At 40.6% G+C, this 18,122-nt stretch overlaps 1 protein-coding gene across 1 annotated transcript in view; it reads left to right on the top strand.

Moving 5' to 3' along the window:
• Positions 1-18,122, top strand: part of B3GLCT (beta 3-glucosyltransferase) — a 117,309-nt gene that overhangs the window by 45,575 nt on the left and 53,612 nt on the right. The window contains 2 exon segments of the mRNA XM_017865952.1: positions 12,147-12,153; positions 12,156-12,282. Of these exon segments, the coding sequence (XP_017721441.1) occupies positions 12,147-12,153; positions 12,156-12,282 (134 nt within the window).

Here is an 18,122-nt window from a genome sequence, read left to right as displayed (position 1 = left end):
AGATAAAACACTTGTAAAAAGTAATTCAGAGGGACATCCACCATTGCTGAGGCTTGAGTACTCAAGCAGTTTTGCCCTCATAGTGTAAACAAAGCCACCAGGAAGTTCAAACTGGGTAGAGCCCACTGCAGCCCAGCACGGCCTCTGCAGCCAGACTGCCTCTCCAGATTCCCTCCTCTCTGGGCAGGGCATGTCTGAAAAAAAGGCAGCAGCCCCAGTCAGGGACTTAGAGATAAAACCTCCACCTCCCTGGGACAGAGCACCTGGGGGAAGGAGCGGTTGTGGGCGCAGCTTCAGCAGACTTAAGTATCCTTACCTGGCAGCTCTGAAGAGAGCAGCGGATCTCCCAGCACAGTGTTTGAGCTCTGATAAGGGACAGCCTCCCTCCTGAAGTGGGTCCCTAACCCCCGTGTAGCCTGACTGGGGGACACCTCCCAGTAGGGGCCGACAGACAACTCATACAGGAGAGCTCTGGCTGGCATCTGGCAGGTGCCCCTCTGGGATGAAGCTTCCACAGGAAGGAACAGGCAGCAATGTTTGTGGTTCTGCAGCCTCCACCGGTGATACCCAGGCAAACAGTCTGGAGCGGATCTCCAGCAAACTCCAGCAGATCTGCAGCAGGGGGACCAGACTGTTAGAAGGAAAACTAATAAACAGAAAGGAATAGTATCAGTATCAACAAAAAGGACGTCCACTCAGAGACCCCCTCCGAAGGTCACCGACTTCAAAGACCAAAGGTAGATAAATCCATGAAGATGGGGAGTAACCAGTGCAAAATGGCTGAAAATCCCAAAAACCAGAAGACCTCTTCTCCTTCAAAGGATCACAATTCCTCAAGGGAACAAAACTGGATGGAGAATGAGTTTGACAGATTGACAGAAGTAGGCTTCCGAAGGTGGGTAATAAACTCCTCCAAGCTAAAGGAGCATGTTCTAACCCAATGCAAGGAAGCTAAGAACCTTGAAAAAAGGTTAGATGAATTGCTAACTAGAATAACCAGTTTAGAGAAGAGCATAAATGACCTGATGGAGCTGAAATACATAGCACAAGGACTTAGTGAAGCATACACAAGTACCAATAGCCGAATCGATCAAGTGGAAGAAAGGATATCAGAGATTGAAGATCAACTCAATGAAATAAAGCAAGAAGACAAGATTAGAGAAAAAAGACTGAAAAGAAATGAATAAAGCCTCCAAGAAATATGAGACTATGTGAAAAGACCAAATCTGTGTTTGATTGTTGTACCTGAAAGTGATGGGGAGAACGGAACCAAGTTGGAAAACACTCTTCAGGATATTATCTGGGGCAATTCCCCAATCTAGCAAGGCAGGCCAACATTAAAATTCAGAAATACAGAGAATACCACAAAGATACTCCTCAAGAAGAGTGACCCCAAGACACAAAATCATCAGATTCACCAAAGTTAAAATGAAGGAAAAAATGTTAAGGGCAGCCAGAGGGAAAGTCGGGTTACCCACAAAGGGAAGCCCATCAGACTAACAGCGGATTTCTCGGCGGAAACCCTACAAGCCAGAAGAGAGTGGGGGCCAATATTCAACATTCTTAAAGAAAAGAATTTTCAACACAGAATTTTCATATCCAGCCAAACTAAGCTTCATAAGCGAAGGAGAAATACAAATCCTTTACTGACAAAAGAAATGCTGAGAGATTTTGTCAGCACCAGGCCTGCCTTACAAGAGCTCCTAAAGGAAGCAATAAGCATTGGAAAGGAACAACCGGTACCAGCCACTGCAAAAACATACCAAACTGTAAAGACCATCGACGCTGTGAAGAAACTGCATCAACTAAGGGGCAAAATAACCAGCTAGCATCAAAATGGCAGGATCAGATTTACAGATAACAATATTAACCTTAAATGTAAGTGGACTAAATGTCCCAATTAAAAGACACAGACTGGCAAATTGGATAAAGAGTCAAGACGCATTGGTGTGCTGTATTTGGGATACCCATCTCATGTGCAAAGACACACATAGGCTCAAAATAAAGGGATGGAGGAAGATTTACCAAGCAAATGGAAGACCAAAAAAACAGCAGGGGTTGCAATCCTAGTCTCTGATAAAACAGACTTTAAACCAACAATGATCAAAAGAGACAAGGGCATTACATAATGGTAAAGGGATCAACACAACAAGAAGAGCTAACTGTCCTAAATATATGCACCCAATACAGGAGCACCCAGATTCATAAAGAAAGTTCTTAGAGACCTACACAGAGACTTAGACTCCCACACAATAATACTGGGAGACTTTAACACCCCACTGTCAATATTAGATCAACAAGACAGAAAATTGACAAGGATATCCAGGACCTGAACTCAGCTCTGGACCAAGCGGACCTAAATAGACATCTACAGAACTCTCCACCCCAAATCAACAGAATATACATTCTTTGCAGCACCACATCACACTTATTCTAAAATTGACCACATAATTGGAAGTAAAACACTCCTCAGCAAATGCAAAAGAACGGAAATCATAATGAACAGTCTCTCAGACCACAGAGCAATCAAATTAGAACTCAGGACTAAAGAAACTCACTCAAAACCACACAACTACATGGAAACTGAGCAACCTGCTCCTGAATGACTACTGGGTAAATAACGAAATGAAAGCAGAAATAAAGATGTTCTTTGAAACCAATGAGAACAAACACACAATGTATCAGAGTCTCTGGGACACATTTAAAGAAGTGTGTAGAGGGAAATATATAGCACTAAATGCCCACAAGAGAAAGCAGGAAAGATCTAAAATCGACACTCTAACATCTCAATGAAAAGAACTAGAGAAGCAAGAGCAAACAAATTCAAAAGCTAACAGAAGACAAGAAGTAACTAAGATCAGAGCAGAACTGAAGGAGATAGAGACATATAAAAACACTTCAAAAAAAAAAATCAGTGAATCCAGGAGCTAGTTTTTTGAAAAGATTAACAAAATAGACTATTAGCCAGACTAATAAAGAAGAAAAGAGAGAAGAATCAAATAGATGCAATAAAAAATGATAAAGGGGATATCACCACCAATCCCACAGAAATACAAACTACTATCAGAGAATACTATAAACAACTCTATGCAAATAAACTAGAAAATCTAAAAAAAACAAAAAAACAAAAAAAAGGATAAGTTTCTGGACACATACAGCCTCCCACAACAATACAAGAAGAGGTCGAATCCCTGAATAGACCAATAACAAGTTCTGTAATTGAGGCAGTAATTAATAGCCTACCAAACAAAAAAAGTCCAGGACCGGACAGATTCACAGCCAAATTCTACCAGTTACAAAGAGGAGCTGGTACCATTCCTTCTGAAATTATTCCAAACAATAGAAAACGGGGGAATCCTCTGTAACTCGTTTTATGAGGCCAGCATCATCCTGATACCGAAACCTGGTAGAGATACAACAACAAAAAAATTTCAGGCCAATATCCGTGATGAACATCAATGGGAAGATCCTCAATGCTGGCAAACCGAATCCAGCAGTACATCTTAAAGCTTACCTACCACGATCAAGTCGGCTTCATCCCTGGGATGCAAGGCTGGTTCAACAAATGCAAATCAATAAATGTAATCCATCACATACACAGAACCACATGATTATCTCAGTAGATGCAGAAAAGACCTTTGACAAAATTCAACAGCCCTTCATGCTAAAAACTCTCAATAAACTAGGCATTGATGAAACATATCTCAGAATAATAAGAGCTGTTTATGACAAACCCACAGCCAATATCATACTGAATGGGCAAAAACTGGAAGCATTCCCTTTGAAAACTGCCCAAGACAAGGATGCCCTTCCTCACCACTCTTATTTAACATGGTATTGGAAGTTCTGGTGAGAGCGATCAGGCAAGAGAAAGAAAGAAAGGGTAGTCAATTAGGAAAAGAGGAAGTCAAATTGTATCTGTTTGCAGATGACATGATTGTATATTTAGAAAATCCCATCGTGGCCAGGCGCGGGGGCTCACACCTGTAATCCCAGCACTTTGGAAGGCCAAGGCAGGTGGATCACAAGGTCAGGAGTTTGAGACCAGCCTGACCAACACAGTGAAACCCCATCTCTACTAAAAATACAAAAAATAGCTGGCCATGGTGGTGGGTGCCTGTAATCCCAGCTACTTGGGAGGCTGAGGCAGGAGAATCACTTGAAGCCGGGAGGGAGGTTGCAGTGAGCTGAGATCGCGCCACTGCACTCCCGCACTGGTGACAGTGCAAAAACGCCATCTCAAAAAGAAAACCCCATTGTCTCAAAATCTCCTTAAGCTGATAAGCAACTTAAGCAAAGTCTCAGGATACAAAATCGATGTGCAAAAATCACAAGCATTCCTATATACCAATAACAGAGAGCCAAATCATGAATGAACTCCCATTCACAATTGCTACAAAGAAAAGAAAATACACAGGAATACAACTTACAAGGGATGTGAAGGGCCTCTTCAAGGAGAACTACAAACCACTGCTTCAGGAAATAAGAGAGGACACAAACAAATAGAAAAACATTCCATGCTCATGGATAGGAAGAATCAGTATTGTAAATATGACCATACTGACCAAAGTAATTTATAGATTCCATGCTATCCTCATCAAGCTACCATTGAATTGGAAAAAACTACTTTACAGAATTGGAAAAAAGTACTTNCAATGAGAACAAACACACAATGTATCAGAGTCTCTGGGACACATTTAAAGAAGTGTGTAGAGGGAAATATATAGCACTAAATGCCCACAAGAGAAAGCAGGAAAGATCTAAAATCGACACTCTAACATCTCAATGAAAAGAACTAGAGAAGCAAGAGCAAACAAATTCAAAAGCTAACAGAAGACAAGAAGTAACTAAGATCAGAGCAGAACTGAAGGAGATAGAGACATATAAAACACTTCAAAAAAAAAAATCAGTGAATCCAGGAGCTAGTTTTTTGAAAAGATTAACAAAATAGACTATTAGCCAGACTAATAAAGAAGAAAAGAGAGAAGAATCAAATAGATGCAATAAAAAATGATAAAGGGGATATCACCACCAATCCCACAGAAATACAAACTACTATCAGAGAATACTATAAACAACTCTATGCAAATAAACTAGAAAATCTAAAAAAAACAAAAAAACAAAAAAAAGGATAAGTTTCTGGACACATACAGCCTCCCACAACAATACAAGAAGAGGTCGAATCCCTGAATAGACCAATAACAAGTTCTGTAATTGAGGCAGTAATTAATAGCCTACCAAACAAAAAAAGTCCAGGACCGGACAGATTCACAGCCAAATTCTACCAGTTACAAAGAGGAGCTGGTACCATTCCTTCTGAAATTATTCCAAACAATAGAAAACGGGGAATCCTCTGTAACTCGTTTTATGAGGCCAGCATCATCCTGATACCGAAACCTGGTAGAGATACAACAACAAAAAAATTTCAGGCCAATATCCGTGATGAACATCAATGGGAAGATCCTCAATGCTGGCAAACCGAATCCAGCAGTACATCTTAAAGCTTACCTACCACGATCAAGTCGGCTTCATCCCTGGGATGCAAGGCTGGTTCAACAAATGCAAATCAATAAATGTAATCCATCACATACACAGAACCACATGATTATCTCAGTAGATGCAGAAAAGACCTTTGACAAAATTCAACAGCCCTTCATGCTAAAACTCTCAATAAACTAGGCATTGATGAAACATATCTCAGAATAATAAGAGCTGTTTATGACAAACCCACAGCCAATATCATACTGAATGGGCAAAACTGGAAGCATTCCCTTTGAAAACTGCCCAAGACAAGGATGCCCTTCCTCACCACTCTTATTTAACATGGTATTGGAAGTTCTGGTGAGAGCGATCAGGCAAGAGAAAGAAAGAAAGGGTAGTCAATTAGGAAAAGAGGAAGTCAAATTGTATCTGTTTGCAGATGACATGATTGTATATTTAGAAAATCCCATCGTGGCCAGGCGCGGGGCTCACACCTGTAATCCCAGCACTTTGGAAGGCCAAGGCAGGTGGATCACAAGGTCAGGAGTTTGAGACCAGCCTGACCAACACAGTGAAACCCCATCTCTACTAAAATACAAAAAATAGCTGGCCATGGTGGTGGGTGCCTGTAATCCCAGCTACTTGGGAGGCTGAGGCAGGAGAATCACTTGAAGCCGGGAGGGAGGTTGCAGTGAGCTGAGATCGCGCCACTGCACTCCCGCACTGGTGACAGTGCAAAACGCCATCTCAAAAGAAAACCCCATTGTCTCAAAATCTCCTTAAGCTGATAAGCAACTTAAGCAAAGTCTCAGGATACAAAATCGATGTGCAAAATCACAAGCATTCCTATATACCAATAACAGAGAGCCAAATCATGAATGAACTCCCATTCACAATTGCTACAAAGAAAAGAAAATACACAGGAATACAACTTACAAGGGATGTGAAGGGCCTCTTCAAGGAGAACTACAAACCACTGCTTCAGGAAATAAGAGAGGACACAAACAAATAGAAAACATTCCATGCTCATGGATAGGAAGAATCAGTATTGTAAATATGACCATACTGACCAAAGTAATTTATAGATTCCATGCTATCCTCATCAAGCTACCATTGAATTGGAAAAAACTACTTTACAGAATTGGAAAAAAGTACTTTAAATTTCATACGGAACAAAAAGAGAGCCCACATAGCCAAGACAATCCTGGGCCAAAAGAACAAAGCTGGAGGCATCACGCTACCTTACTTCAAATGATACTACAAGGCTACAGTAACAAAACAGCGTGGTACTGGTACCAAAACAGATATATAGGCTAATGGAACAGAACAGAGGCCTCAGAAATAACACCACACATCTACAACCATCCGATCTTTGACAAACCTGACAAAAACAAGCAATGGGGAAAGGATTCCCTATTTAATAAATCATGGTGTTTTGGAAACTGGCTAGGCATATGCAGAAAGCTAAAACTAGATCCATTTCTTACAACTTATAAAAGAATTAAGATGGATTAAAGACATAAACATGAGACCTAAAACCATAAAAACCCTAGAAGAAAACCTAGGCAATACCATTCAGGTCATAGGCATGGGCAAAGACTTCATGACTAAAATACCAAAAACAATGGCAACAAAAGCCAAAATTGACAAATAGCATCTGATTAAAGAGCTTCTGCACAGCAAAGGAAACTGTCATCAGAGTGAACAGGCAACCTACAGAATGGAAGAAAATGTTTGTAATCTATCCACCTGACAAAGGGCTAATATCCAGAATCTACAAAGAACTTAAACAAATTTACAAGAAAAACGCCATCAAAAGTGGGTAATCTATCCACCTGACAAAGGGCTAATATCCAGAATCTACAAAGAACTTAAACAAATTTACAAGAAAAACGCCATCAAAAAGTGGGCAAAGTATATGAACAGACACTTCTCAAAAGAAGACATTTATGCAGCCAACAAACATGAAAAAAAGCTCTTCATCACTGGTTATTAGAGAAATGCAAATCAAAATTACAGTGAGGTACCATGTCACGCCAGTTAGAATGGCAATCATTAAAAAGTCAGGAAACAACAGATGCTGGAGAGGATGTGGAGAAGTAGGAACGCTTTTACACTGTTGATGGGAGTGTAAATTAGTTCAACCATTGTGAAAGACAGTGTGGCAATTCCTCGAGGACCTAGAACCAGAAATGCCATTTGACCCAGCAATCCCATGAGTGTATATACCCAAAGGATTATAAATCATTCTACTATAAAGATACATGCACACGTATGTTTATTGCAACACTGTTCACAATAGCAAAGACTTGGAACCAACCCAAATGCTCATCAATGATAGACTGGATAAAGAAAATGTAGCACATACACACCATGGAATACTATGCAGCCATCAAAAAGGATGAGTTCATGTCCTTTGCAGTGCCATGGATGAAGCTGGAACATCATTCTCAGCAAACTAACACAAGAACAGAAAACTAAACACTGCATGTTCTCACTCATAAGTGGGAGTTAATCAATATTGAGAACACATGGGTACGGGAGGGGAACATCACACACTGGGGCCTTATGGGCGGTGGGTGGCTTGGGGAGGGATAGCATTTGGAGAAATACCTAGTGTAGATGACGGGTTGATGGGTGCAGCAAACCACCATGGCACATGTATACCTATGTAACAAAACTACATTCTGTACATGTACCCCAGAACTTAAAGTATAATTAAAAAAAAAAAGATAAAACCAGTAATTCTAAGATGCTAGTGGAACACTGAGTTATTCTTTTAAGGTTTTCTTGATTATAATTGTCCTTTTAATGAAATCTTTAAGAAAGTCATTAAGAAAGATTAGGGGAGTGGCTCTATGTATAGATTCTATAATAATCTTTTAAAGGTAGTTTATAGTATAACCCACACAAAATATTGAAAACAATCATATACTATATAATAGCTGAACACTGCAATTAGGAGATAAAACATAGCAACATGTTTTCCATAAGATGTTTGAAACCAAAGGTTTTAATTGTGAAAGGTTTTAATAGTGAAAGATTTGTAAGACAGTTTTCAAAATATACTGAGATGTTTATTTTCTTTATACAAGCCATATTGGCATGGTATGTAAAATACAGTGATTTTCATATTGGTTCAGATTTAGTCACTTGATAAAGAGCTTTATTGTAGATTTTTTTTAAAGGTGCTGAATTTTTAATCTCAAGCTGAGGTGGTTTGTCTTGGTTGTTACAGGGTATTCTTCTTACCCAGTAGTGATTTACTATACCCATAGGCAAAGTATCAAGAAGAAAGTCATCATATGGATCTGTGAATCTAAATGCAGTTTTAATGTTAGATTTAAAAATTAGCAGCTGCCACATATGTGCAGTTATGATCTGTTGCTAAATTGAGGAAAACTAGGACTCTGGGAGGTATTTGCAATACAACCACAAGCAGAATAAGGCTCTTAAGAAATACCTAAGAGTACTCATGCATGGTGTCTTCTTGATTTTATATACTGATAAGTAATAAGAGAGTGAGGTGGTCTTGGTTGGGTAAGAGAGAAAATATACACAACTTTTAGAACTTAGGGTACTTGATTCATATTGTATGCTCTAGTTTCTTCAATAGAGCAGAGTTGCTTTTTAAATCTCTCCTAGACTTGCTATGTTCATTTGACAAAAAGTTACTGCACATCTGTTACATGTTAGGTGAACTGGAGATACAGCAGTGAACAAAATGGACAACATCCCTGCCCACAAGGAGGTGTGTTCTTGTTTCAGGGCAGATAAGCAATAGAGAAAAATGCAAATAAATATATAATGTGTCAGATGGTAACAAGTGCCATGGAGAAGAATAAAGCAGAATAAGGGAGTAAGGGATGTATTGGGAATGGGCTTACCTATCTCTATAGGGTGTTCAAGGAATACCTCACTCATCAGGTCATATTTGAACAGAGTGAAGTAATTGAGGGAGTCAGCTATGTACTTTCTTATGTCAAGCTGCCTGCTTCATACCTCTGCTTATCTAATAGGAACCAAAAACTCGACATATTCAAAGCTGAACTCTCAAGGCCAACCTCTTCCATCTTCAGTCTTCCTCATCCAGAAGTGCATCACTGTCACTGTCTATCCAGTTGCTCATATTAAAAACCTAAGACTTGAGATTGGTTCATCTTTTTTTCTTCAACTTCATGTTGGCATGACCAGCTGGTTCTATTCCAAAATATATCTCCTGTCCATATTTAATACTACTACGCTGTTTCAGGCTATCGTCATATCTTGCCTTGACCATTATTAGAGCCTCCTGTTTCAGTGGTTTCCCATTCCACCTAAGATATTTTTGCTGGGTATAGCATTCTGGGTTGGGAGCAATTTTCTTCCATTACTGTACATATGCTCTACCATTGTCTTTCCCCTCTTATCATTCCTGTTGAAAACTCAGCTGTATATCTTGTTCTGTTTATTTGAAAAAAAAAAATGTATACCCTCTCCCCTCCATGACTTCCCCTGCCACCAGCTGCTTTTAGGATATTCTCTATTTTTAGTTTTCAACAGTGTTACTGTTATGTGTGTATGTGTGATTTTCTTTGTATTTGTTCTCACTGGAGTTTACAGAGCTTCTTGAGTGTACAACTTGATGATTTTAGTTAGTTTTGGAAAATTCTAAGCCTGTATTCTTTAAATATTCCTTCAGTTCCACTCTATCTCTCCTTAGTTTCTAATGTCATGCATTTTAGCCCTTTTCCTTGTGTCTCATATTGCTGTAGCTCTTTTCTTCCCTTTTTTTTTCTTGTATCAGTCTGGATATTTTTTACTGGACTTGTTTTCCAGACTGTTAATCTTCTCTGCTATTGTGTTTAATATTTTTTTGAGTTACTAACTTCAGTTCTTGCGTTAAGTTTTAGATTTTTCATTTGGCTCTTGTTTATAAATTCTAGTTCTTTGGTGCAATTTTAAAATCTTTTATCCTTAAAGGACACATTAACCATATCTTTTAAAAGTCTTATTTGATAACTGCAACATCTGTTTTATCTGTGCATCTCTTTCTGTTTTTCACTTTTCTTGTTTCTGGTCTGGTCTTGTTTCTTGCTCTGCTGGGTAACTTTTAACTAAATCTCAGATGTTTTATGTGAAAAATTAAGAAGGTTATGGATGATAGGACTTCCTGTAGAAGGATTTAATCTTCTGGGTTGTGGATGTTGTTTGGGTAGGTCTATTTACAGACTGCCCATACTCCAGAGCCCTTTTGCCCTGGCAATCTGAACTCCAGCCTTGGTTTCCCAGCACTAGAGTACTGCTAAAGGCTTGGCTCAGCTTTTTAGCCTCTCCACTGCTGCTTTCTGCTTGGTTCATTTTTTTTCCTTGGTTTTTGTGCAGCTTAGGTCATTGACGGAAACTTGCATGCAGCATCTTGGGACCCCCTTACATCTCTTCTCTTTCAAGGTCTCCAGCTCCAGACTCTACCTTTTAGTCCAGCGAGGCTGCAAAAGCCCCCAGCTGCTGCTTTTGGCTGTGTGCTATTTGCAGCTCCAGGAATCAGCAAATTCCTTGAGGAAAGGAGGAGGCCAATATGGGGCTCCCATGGATGGCCTTTCTAATTCTGGGATCTTAGTCCTTTATGTCCTGTCTGCCTTTGTTGTTTTCTAATGGCTTCAATCATTTGCTTTATGTAATTTCTCCAGCTTTTATACTTGTTAGAGTAGATGTGATCCAGATTATTCTATTGTGGTCAGAAGTGGAAGTCTTTCATTACACTTCAATAAAGTCTGTACTCCTTTCCTCTGGCACATAAAACTCACCCTGGTCAGCCTTTTGCCTGTCTCTTTTGTACCTTACTCCCACATCCAGTAGCTCCAGCCACATAGGATTTCTTTCTTCATTGACTGTATCAAACTTTTTCCCACCTCAGGGATTTTGCATGAAGTCCTTTGACGGCTCTTCCTCAGATTTTTGCATAGAGCTGGCTCTCTGATATTATTTCATCTCAGTTCGCTACTGAGGATGAACAAAATGCTAGTCATCATTATATGACTAACAGATTTTTGCATAGATCCAGCTCCTTGATATTGCATCTCAGTTTGTTACATCCTAAGAGATTTCCCTCTTTTCAGGGCAGCTCCTAGTCACCCTGATTTGTTTTCATCATAGCACATTTCAATCACTACCTGGTTATTTTACTTACTTTCTTAATTTCCATTTCTCCACTGTAGGGTAAGTTATGTTTCTGCCTGGTGTGTGGTAGATTCTCAATAAAAATCTTTTGCATGAATGAGTAAATAAATAGATAATCACTGATTCTGAAAGGAATTTTCAAATTATTCTTTCAAAACCTCAGTAGGGCATAAGGGCATACTATTTGCTTTGCCCTAATAGTCTTTTTATGTGGAATATTCTATAAAATACCACTTTTATACATTTATGGTATAATGATGACTAATACCTTGTTCATCTTGATGATCAGATCTTGAACTACTTTTTGTATACAAAGCTTATGTTATATTCATTATCATACTAGTGTTAATTATATTTTTGTTCACATTCTCTAGAAATATTTAATCTGTGCTAATAACTCTTTATCACCAAAAATATTTAATTATCTAAAACCAATAGTACAACTTTCTATTGGTCTTACATGAAATGGTTGTTTTAAAGTGACATGTTATATCTTTATTTAACAGGAATGGTTTTGGGAAAAGCATTACATGATGAAGAATCCACAATAATTCACCATTATGCCTTTTCTGAGAATCCTACAGTTTTTAAGTATCCAGACTTTGCTGCAGGCTGGGCCTTAAGTATTCCACTTGTAAACAAGTAAGAATTTATTGGACTTTTTTCAGGGAGGTGGGAAGGGTGTACATCAACTTGAATTTCATTGAGTACAGTAACTGATGGATCTCAGGATCTGAAATGAGTTTTTCAGCCAGAGGCAGTGTGTGGTCAGACCTGGAAAAGGAGCCACATGCCTGAGGGTTTCTGCTTCAGCACTGTCATTTACTAGACCCTTCAGACAAATCATTCAGCCTCTCTGTATATTCTTCTTACTCATCCACAAAATAATAAGCGGTGAGACTAAGGGAGAAGACGGAAGTGCTCTGAGAACCATGCACATGGAAGCATCATTACTATTGTTAAGAGATCTACTTAGCTATAGGTGTAACTTCTATCATCAGTAAGAAAATGAAGCAGTAACATGCTGGGGTTGAGAGTTGATGATTCATTAGGTGCATGGGTGTGCATACTTAAACACAGGCCAGGCAGGAGGACAGCTAGCTAGTGGAAGGTACTATAGGTAATCATAGCTAGCTATTTGTGTGTATAATCACAATGGTGCTCTGCTAGATGTGGAAAGTGAAGGTGGTTACATTGTAATTCAGGAGAAATACGGTTGTTGACAAGCCCTTCAGATTAATTATTAAATGTTTTTGTTCTTTAGGGAATGGAGAGTTGATAAAGCACTTGTGGCTTTTTTAACTTCAGAGATGAAAGAGTTTCTGTCATTAAGTGTCCTGTCTCTAGGATTTGGGGTCTTCAAAATCTTATTAGCCCATTGTAGATATACAGGGTAGTACATACCTTGTCATTCATGGCTGAACAAAACTTCTTGACTACTCCCTTCACATTTGAAAGTTCTCTACAGTGTGATACCCTCCTTTCCAGTGTAGAATCCAAACAACAAAACAAAACCCCTGTGTTTCCTACCCTTCCTTGCCACTAGGAAGCAGCCATATGTTGTAGGTTCCATCAGGTAGATATGTTATGTACAATTATTTTTGGGAACTGAATTGTGTGGGGAAGGAGACAAAGCATGGGGGACCGTTTGAATTGAGACTCGTAGCAGAGGAAGAGTCAGTTGCGGTTGACGGCAACGTCCTGATGACGGCAGAGTCTGAAGCTCCTACGCTGCTTATTTCTGTGGTACAAATCTGGGGGTTCTTGGAATCTTAGCTTACAGCCTATTTAATCAGACTTTCCGGTAATTCCATGAGCCATCTATATGCTTTAATAAATTTACATTATGCTTTAACTAGCCAGAGTGGATTATTTTTGTTTGTTTGTTTCCAGTTAAGATCCTTGCCGGGCGCGGTGGCTCACGTCTGTAATCCCAGCACTCTGGGAGGCCAAGGCGGGCGGATCACGGGGTCAGGAGATCAAGACCATCCTAGCGAACATGGCGAAACCCCGTCTCTACTAAAAATACAAAAAACTAACTGGGTGTGGTGGCGGGCGCCTGTAGACCCAGCTACTCGGGAGGCTGAGGCAGGAGAATGGCGTGAACCCGGGAGGCGGAGCTTGCAGTGAGCCGAGATCCGGCCACTGCACTCCAGCCTGGGCGACAGAGCGAGACTCCGTCTCAAAAAAAAAAAAAAAAAAGGATCCTTGACTTGCACACTCCGTCCTGGGACTGCCAGGCAAGGATGCCTTTCTCCCAGCCCCTACCAATCATGCCTAAGAGCATCTGCACAGTTTCCCTCCCTTCATTCTTAGAAGGGTCAAGGAGGAAGGGGAGTGAAGACAAGAAGAAGTAGTGGTCGTTCCTTTCTCACCGTCTGCTGGTCTGCCTAGTTCTGTGCTCTGCAGGGGAGAGGGGAATATGTGCTGCCCTTCAGCAGCCTCGGGTCGTGTTTCTTCTCAAATTAAGTACACTTTGGTTTGCTACAGCTTGAGCACCGGGAGTTCCCAGGACACTCTTTTCCTGCAATGTCCAGCAGCCTTATGTTTGGGGCCAGTTTAGCCACCTTTGTTGAGTCTGGACTCTTAATGAATAGAAGCTGTGATCTGCACTTTGTAGGCTGAGCCACTGTTCCTTCTCCCTTCCTCAAGTATTCTTGTCATCTTCGGCCACAGGAGGCTTCCTCTAGCCTTCCTCATTTGGTCTCTGCTTAGTTTTATAGTATGGAAAGATTTGGTCTGACCTCTCCTTGGGAGAAGTCCCACATGGTTGTGATTTTTTCTGACTTGGGACTTACAACGTCTGTGTAAGCCTGTTTCTCTCCCATTTCCTATATACTACGAAGTCCCTTGAGAGAGGAACAAACACAGCTATTGCCTGCCCTGTGAAGTGCTGTAACTGCAGCAGGTGCTTCTTCCTTCAGGGCTAAAGAGGAAACCAGTGGACCCAGGAAGAGCTATATGGCAAGCAGAGGGTGTAATCATTTCCTTGAAGCCAGTATAGCTCTTTTCTTCATCACTGCCTTCTGATCCAGGAGGCCTCTTATCCTGAAGGCAAATCCTTATAGTCTAGAGTTTTACCTTCCTTCTTCCCATCACAATTTCCTATCTTCCTTTAGCAAGACTTTATTGGAGACCTCTTGATGCTGAATTCAATTCAGTTTTTGTTGAATTAGGTGTTAGAAGTAACTATTTATTCTTGCTTCCTTTGACTTACTGTCTTAACCAGGTGCAGGTTGATGGAAGTGATCCTGTTTGAACACATTTTTGACTCCTGGCATCCCTATATAGGGCAGTTCAGCCTAACTCTTATTGGCTGACATGCTGGTGTTAAGTTTAACCTGTTCTAGGAAACTTCTGCCCTCTGCTTCACTGCCCATCAGGTGTAGCATCACCCAGAGGACTGGCAGGCTTTGTTGGCTCTGGCTAGCGCTCACCTCATTACTGTCTCGTGCTCACCATATGACTAGCTTCCAGGGGTTTGTGAACCAGGGTTGCAGGTTGTGCACTAGCCAAGATGTTAGCCTTGTTAAAGGGTGACTTTATGTTCTGGATTATCTGGCATTTTGCAAGGTAGTCCCACAGGAGACCACAGGTCCATGATTCCCTTCCCTGTTGTGTTTGTGAGATCATTGAACATATCTGTTGACAAGGGAAGGTGGCCAGTGCCCAACTTCCATAGGGTTTTCACATCTCCCTTTCTAGTCAAGTTTAACCGTATTTAGGAGAGAGAACTGAGGGCCTCGTCACTGCAGCAGGGTGTGTAGGCATCTTCGTCTGTTTGGGCTGCTATAAGCAAATGCCGTAAACCAGGGAGCTTATAAACAACAGCAGTTTATTTCTTATAGTTCTGGAGGCTAGAAGTCCAAGATCAAGGCGCTGGCAGATTCAGTGTCTGGTGAGTGCCAGCTTTCTGGTTCCTTTCCTTCTTCCTGTGTCCCCTCATCTGGGAGAAGGGTTGAGGGGTCTTTTTTTATAAGGGTGCAGTCCCATTCACGAGAGTTCCCTTCCCGTGGCCTCATCACCTTCCAAAGGCCCTGCCTCCTAATAACATCACCTTGAGGGGTGGGACTTCAGCCTATGAATTTGAGAGGGGACACAAACATTCAGACCATAGTAATAGGAACTATGACTAAGGGAGTTAAAGCCAAGAGGTTAATCTTTTCCACAAAGCTCAGGAAATTACCAGCACTTCCCCCGTGACTCCAGTATGATAGCGGAGTGAGGCACCAGATAGTCTTCTGCATGCTGAACAGTGACCAACAAACCGTAGAATGTGTATAGTTCATTGATATCCATGGTCTTCTCCCTACCTCCTCTCCCTTTCCCCTGCCAGGAAAGACAAAGCAAAATAAATATGCAGACTCTACCATAGTGCCATATTTAAAATTCTAGTTATCTTAGATCATATTTCCTTTCCCCCTGATCCCAACAAGTAATCCAAGCAAATAAAATTATATAACCCACCTGGTATAACAACTATCTTGTGGTCAAGATATATTTTTAAATGGCTTTTCTAATGGGGATTCTTATTTCTTCAAGAAATTGGTATTATACTCAGGACTAAAGGAAGGATAAAGTATCCATTAGCCCCATCAGCTACAACATTGGATCTTCCTAAGTTGTTTTTTTCCCAATTTTTCCCTAATGTACTGACTTCATTTCTTCCTATTATTGGCAGCTATATCAATTAGCATGCTTTTGGATGCAAGTAATAGGAAGCAATTCAAACTGGATTAAGGAAATACTTTGGCTGTAATTGGGGTGAGTGAGGTCTGTGGTTGGTTGATCTGGCAGTTTATCGATATCATTGAGGACCCACGCTTTCTCTGTCCCTGTAGCCTATAGTATACAGAATGCATTTATCCTAAATCTGGTTCCTCTTGTGGTTTCAAGACAATAAGGGCTACATATTTCCTGTTTGTATCCAGTAGTAGACAGGCTGTTCCCGACCATGAATGGTAAGTGCTTAATCCTCAGTCTGATTGGGCCAACTGCGTGTGTGTTCTAATCTCCGGACTGTTAACAGTTGCCTGGGAATTTCATTGATTATTAGAATTATTGGAATTTTCAGTTCTAATCCCCAGAGTATTAACAGTTGCCAGGGAATTTCAGTGATTATTCTGGCTGGCCCAGAGTCATCAGTCTCTGACTCTGGAGCCTGTATAATTGTTGGGCTTAATATTAGTCAAAACTGGAATTTGTTTAGGAAGAATGAAGGGGAAACTATTTATATGGACAGCCAACAGGGCCAGTCCAGGAATGTTGATTCCCTTCGTGTCCTTTCCTTGACTTTATGGCCCACATTGTAGGTAACGTAACAACTTACAGTTACTTAAGTATTTCTTCTGCCCTAGTCTCCAGCACAACTGGTTACCTAAAGATATTTCATGAGACACACTTTCTTAGACTGTTTCCCACCAAAATTTTGTTTGGCCTAACAATTCCACATCAGTGAGTTTTGAGTTCACACTGCCTAATATTTCCTGGCAATCTATCCGTTTGATCAATTAAAACAAATTGATTTTGAAGGCATGTGGCATGAGTCCAAATCCCAAAGTTACCTTGATACAGTTTATTTATGAATAAATACTTTCCTTTTTGGAGAAATTTTCATTAACTTCCAATAAGATGATTTCTTCAAATATATGCCGTTACAGGACACTGTTTCTGGTTTTCGCCATTGTTTTTCCACCAGCAAACCTTATCGAGATTTCCTTCAGCAGGTTGCTCTGTTGACCGATTGACAAGTGGGATTGAAAAAGCCAGCTAGGTATTGAGTTGAAAGGGCCCTCGGTCATTTGCACGTCTGTAGCCTAGGTGGTTGTGTCGTTAGAACTGTGCTATTGGGGGCATGACTTAACTTATTTATTTATATATTTTTTGAGACAGAGTCTTGCTCTGTCATCCAGGCTGGAGTGCAGTGGCACAATCTCGGCTCACTGCAAGCTCCACCTCCTGGGTTCACGCCGTTCTCCTGCCTCAGCCTCCCAAGTAGCTGGGACTGCAGGCTCCCGCCACCATGTCCGGCTAATTTTTTGTATTTTTAGTAGAGATGGGGTTTCACCGTGTTAGCCAGGATGGTCTCGATCTCCTGACCTGATCACTTGCCTTGACCTCCCAAAGTGCTGAGATTACAGGCATGAGCCACCACACCCGGCCCAATAACTTCTAAAAATTAGGAAAGCTAAAACTTCATATATGCCAGGAACTGAATATTTAATGAGGAAACATTTCATCTAAGTAACTGGAATTTCTGGCTTTCATTGGTTTTTTGGTATTGTTGGTTACTGAAACTAGCGTTGGAAAAACCCTGCTTCATATCTTGCTTCATAGAAAAATGAAATCCAGTTAGCACTGTTAGGTATTGCCTTTTAAGTTAGTTGGTCAACCTGCACACTCTTAGAACTTGAACTTGTTTGCAAGGTGATTGGGTGACTGACATAGGCCTGAGGTGGCACTTGAGGCTAACTCTTCCACCA

This window comes from Rhinopithecus bieti, unplaced genomic scaffold (genome assembly GCF_001698545.2).
Source record: "Rhinopithecus bieti isolate Rb0 unplaced genomic scaffold, ASM169854v2 scaffold_81659, whole genome shotgun sequence".
NCBI lineage: Eukaryota > Metazoa > Chordata > Mammalia > Primates > Cercopithecidae > Rhinopithecus > Rhinopithecus bieti.
Note: the sequence above shows the minus strand (reverse complement) of the source record. Positions and strands in the feature narration are given on the sequence as shown.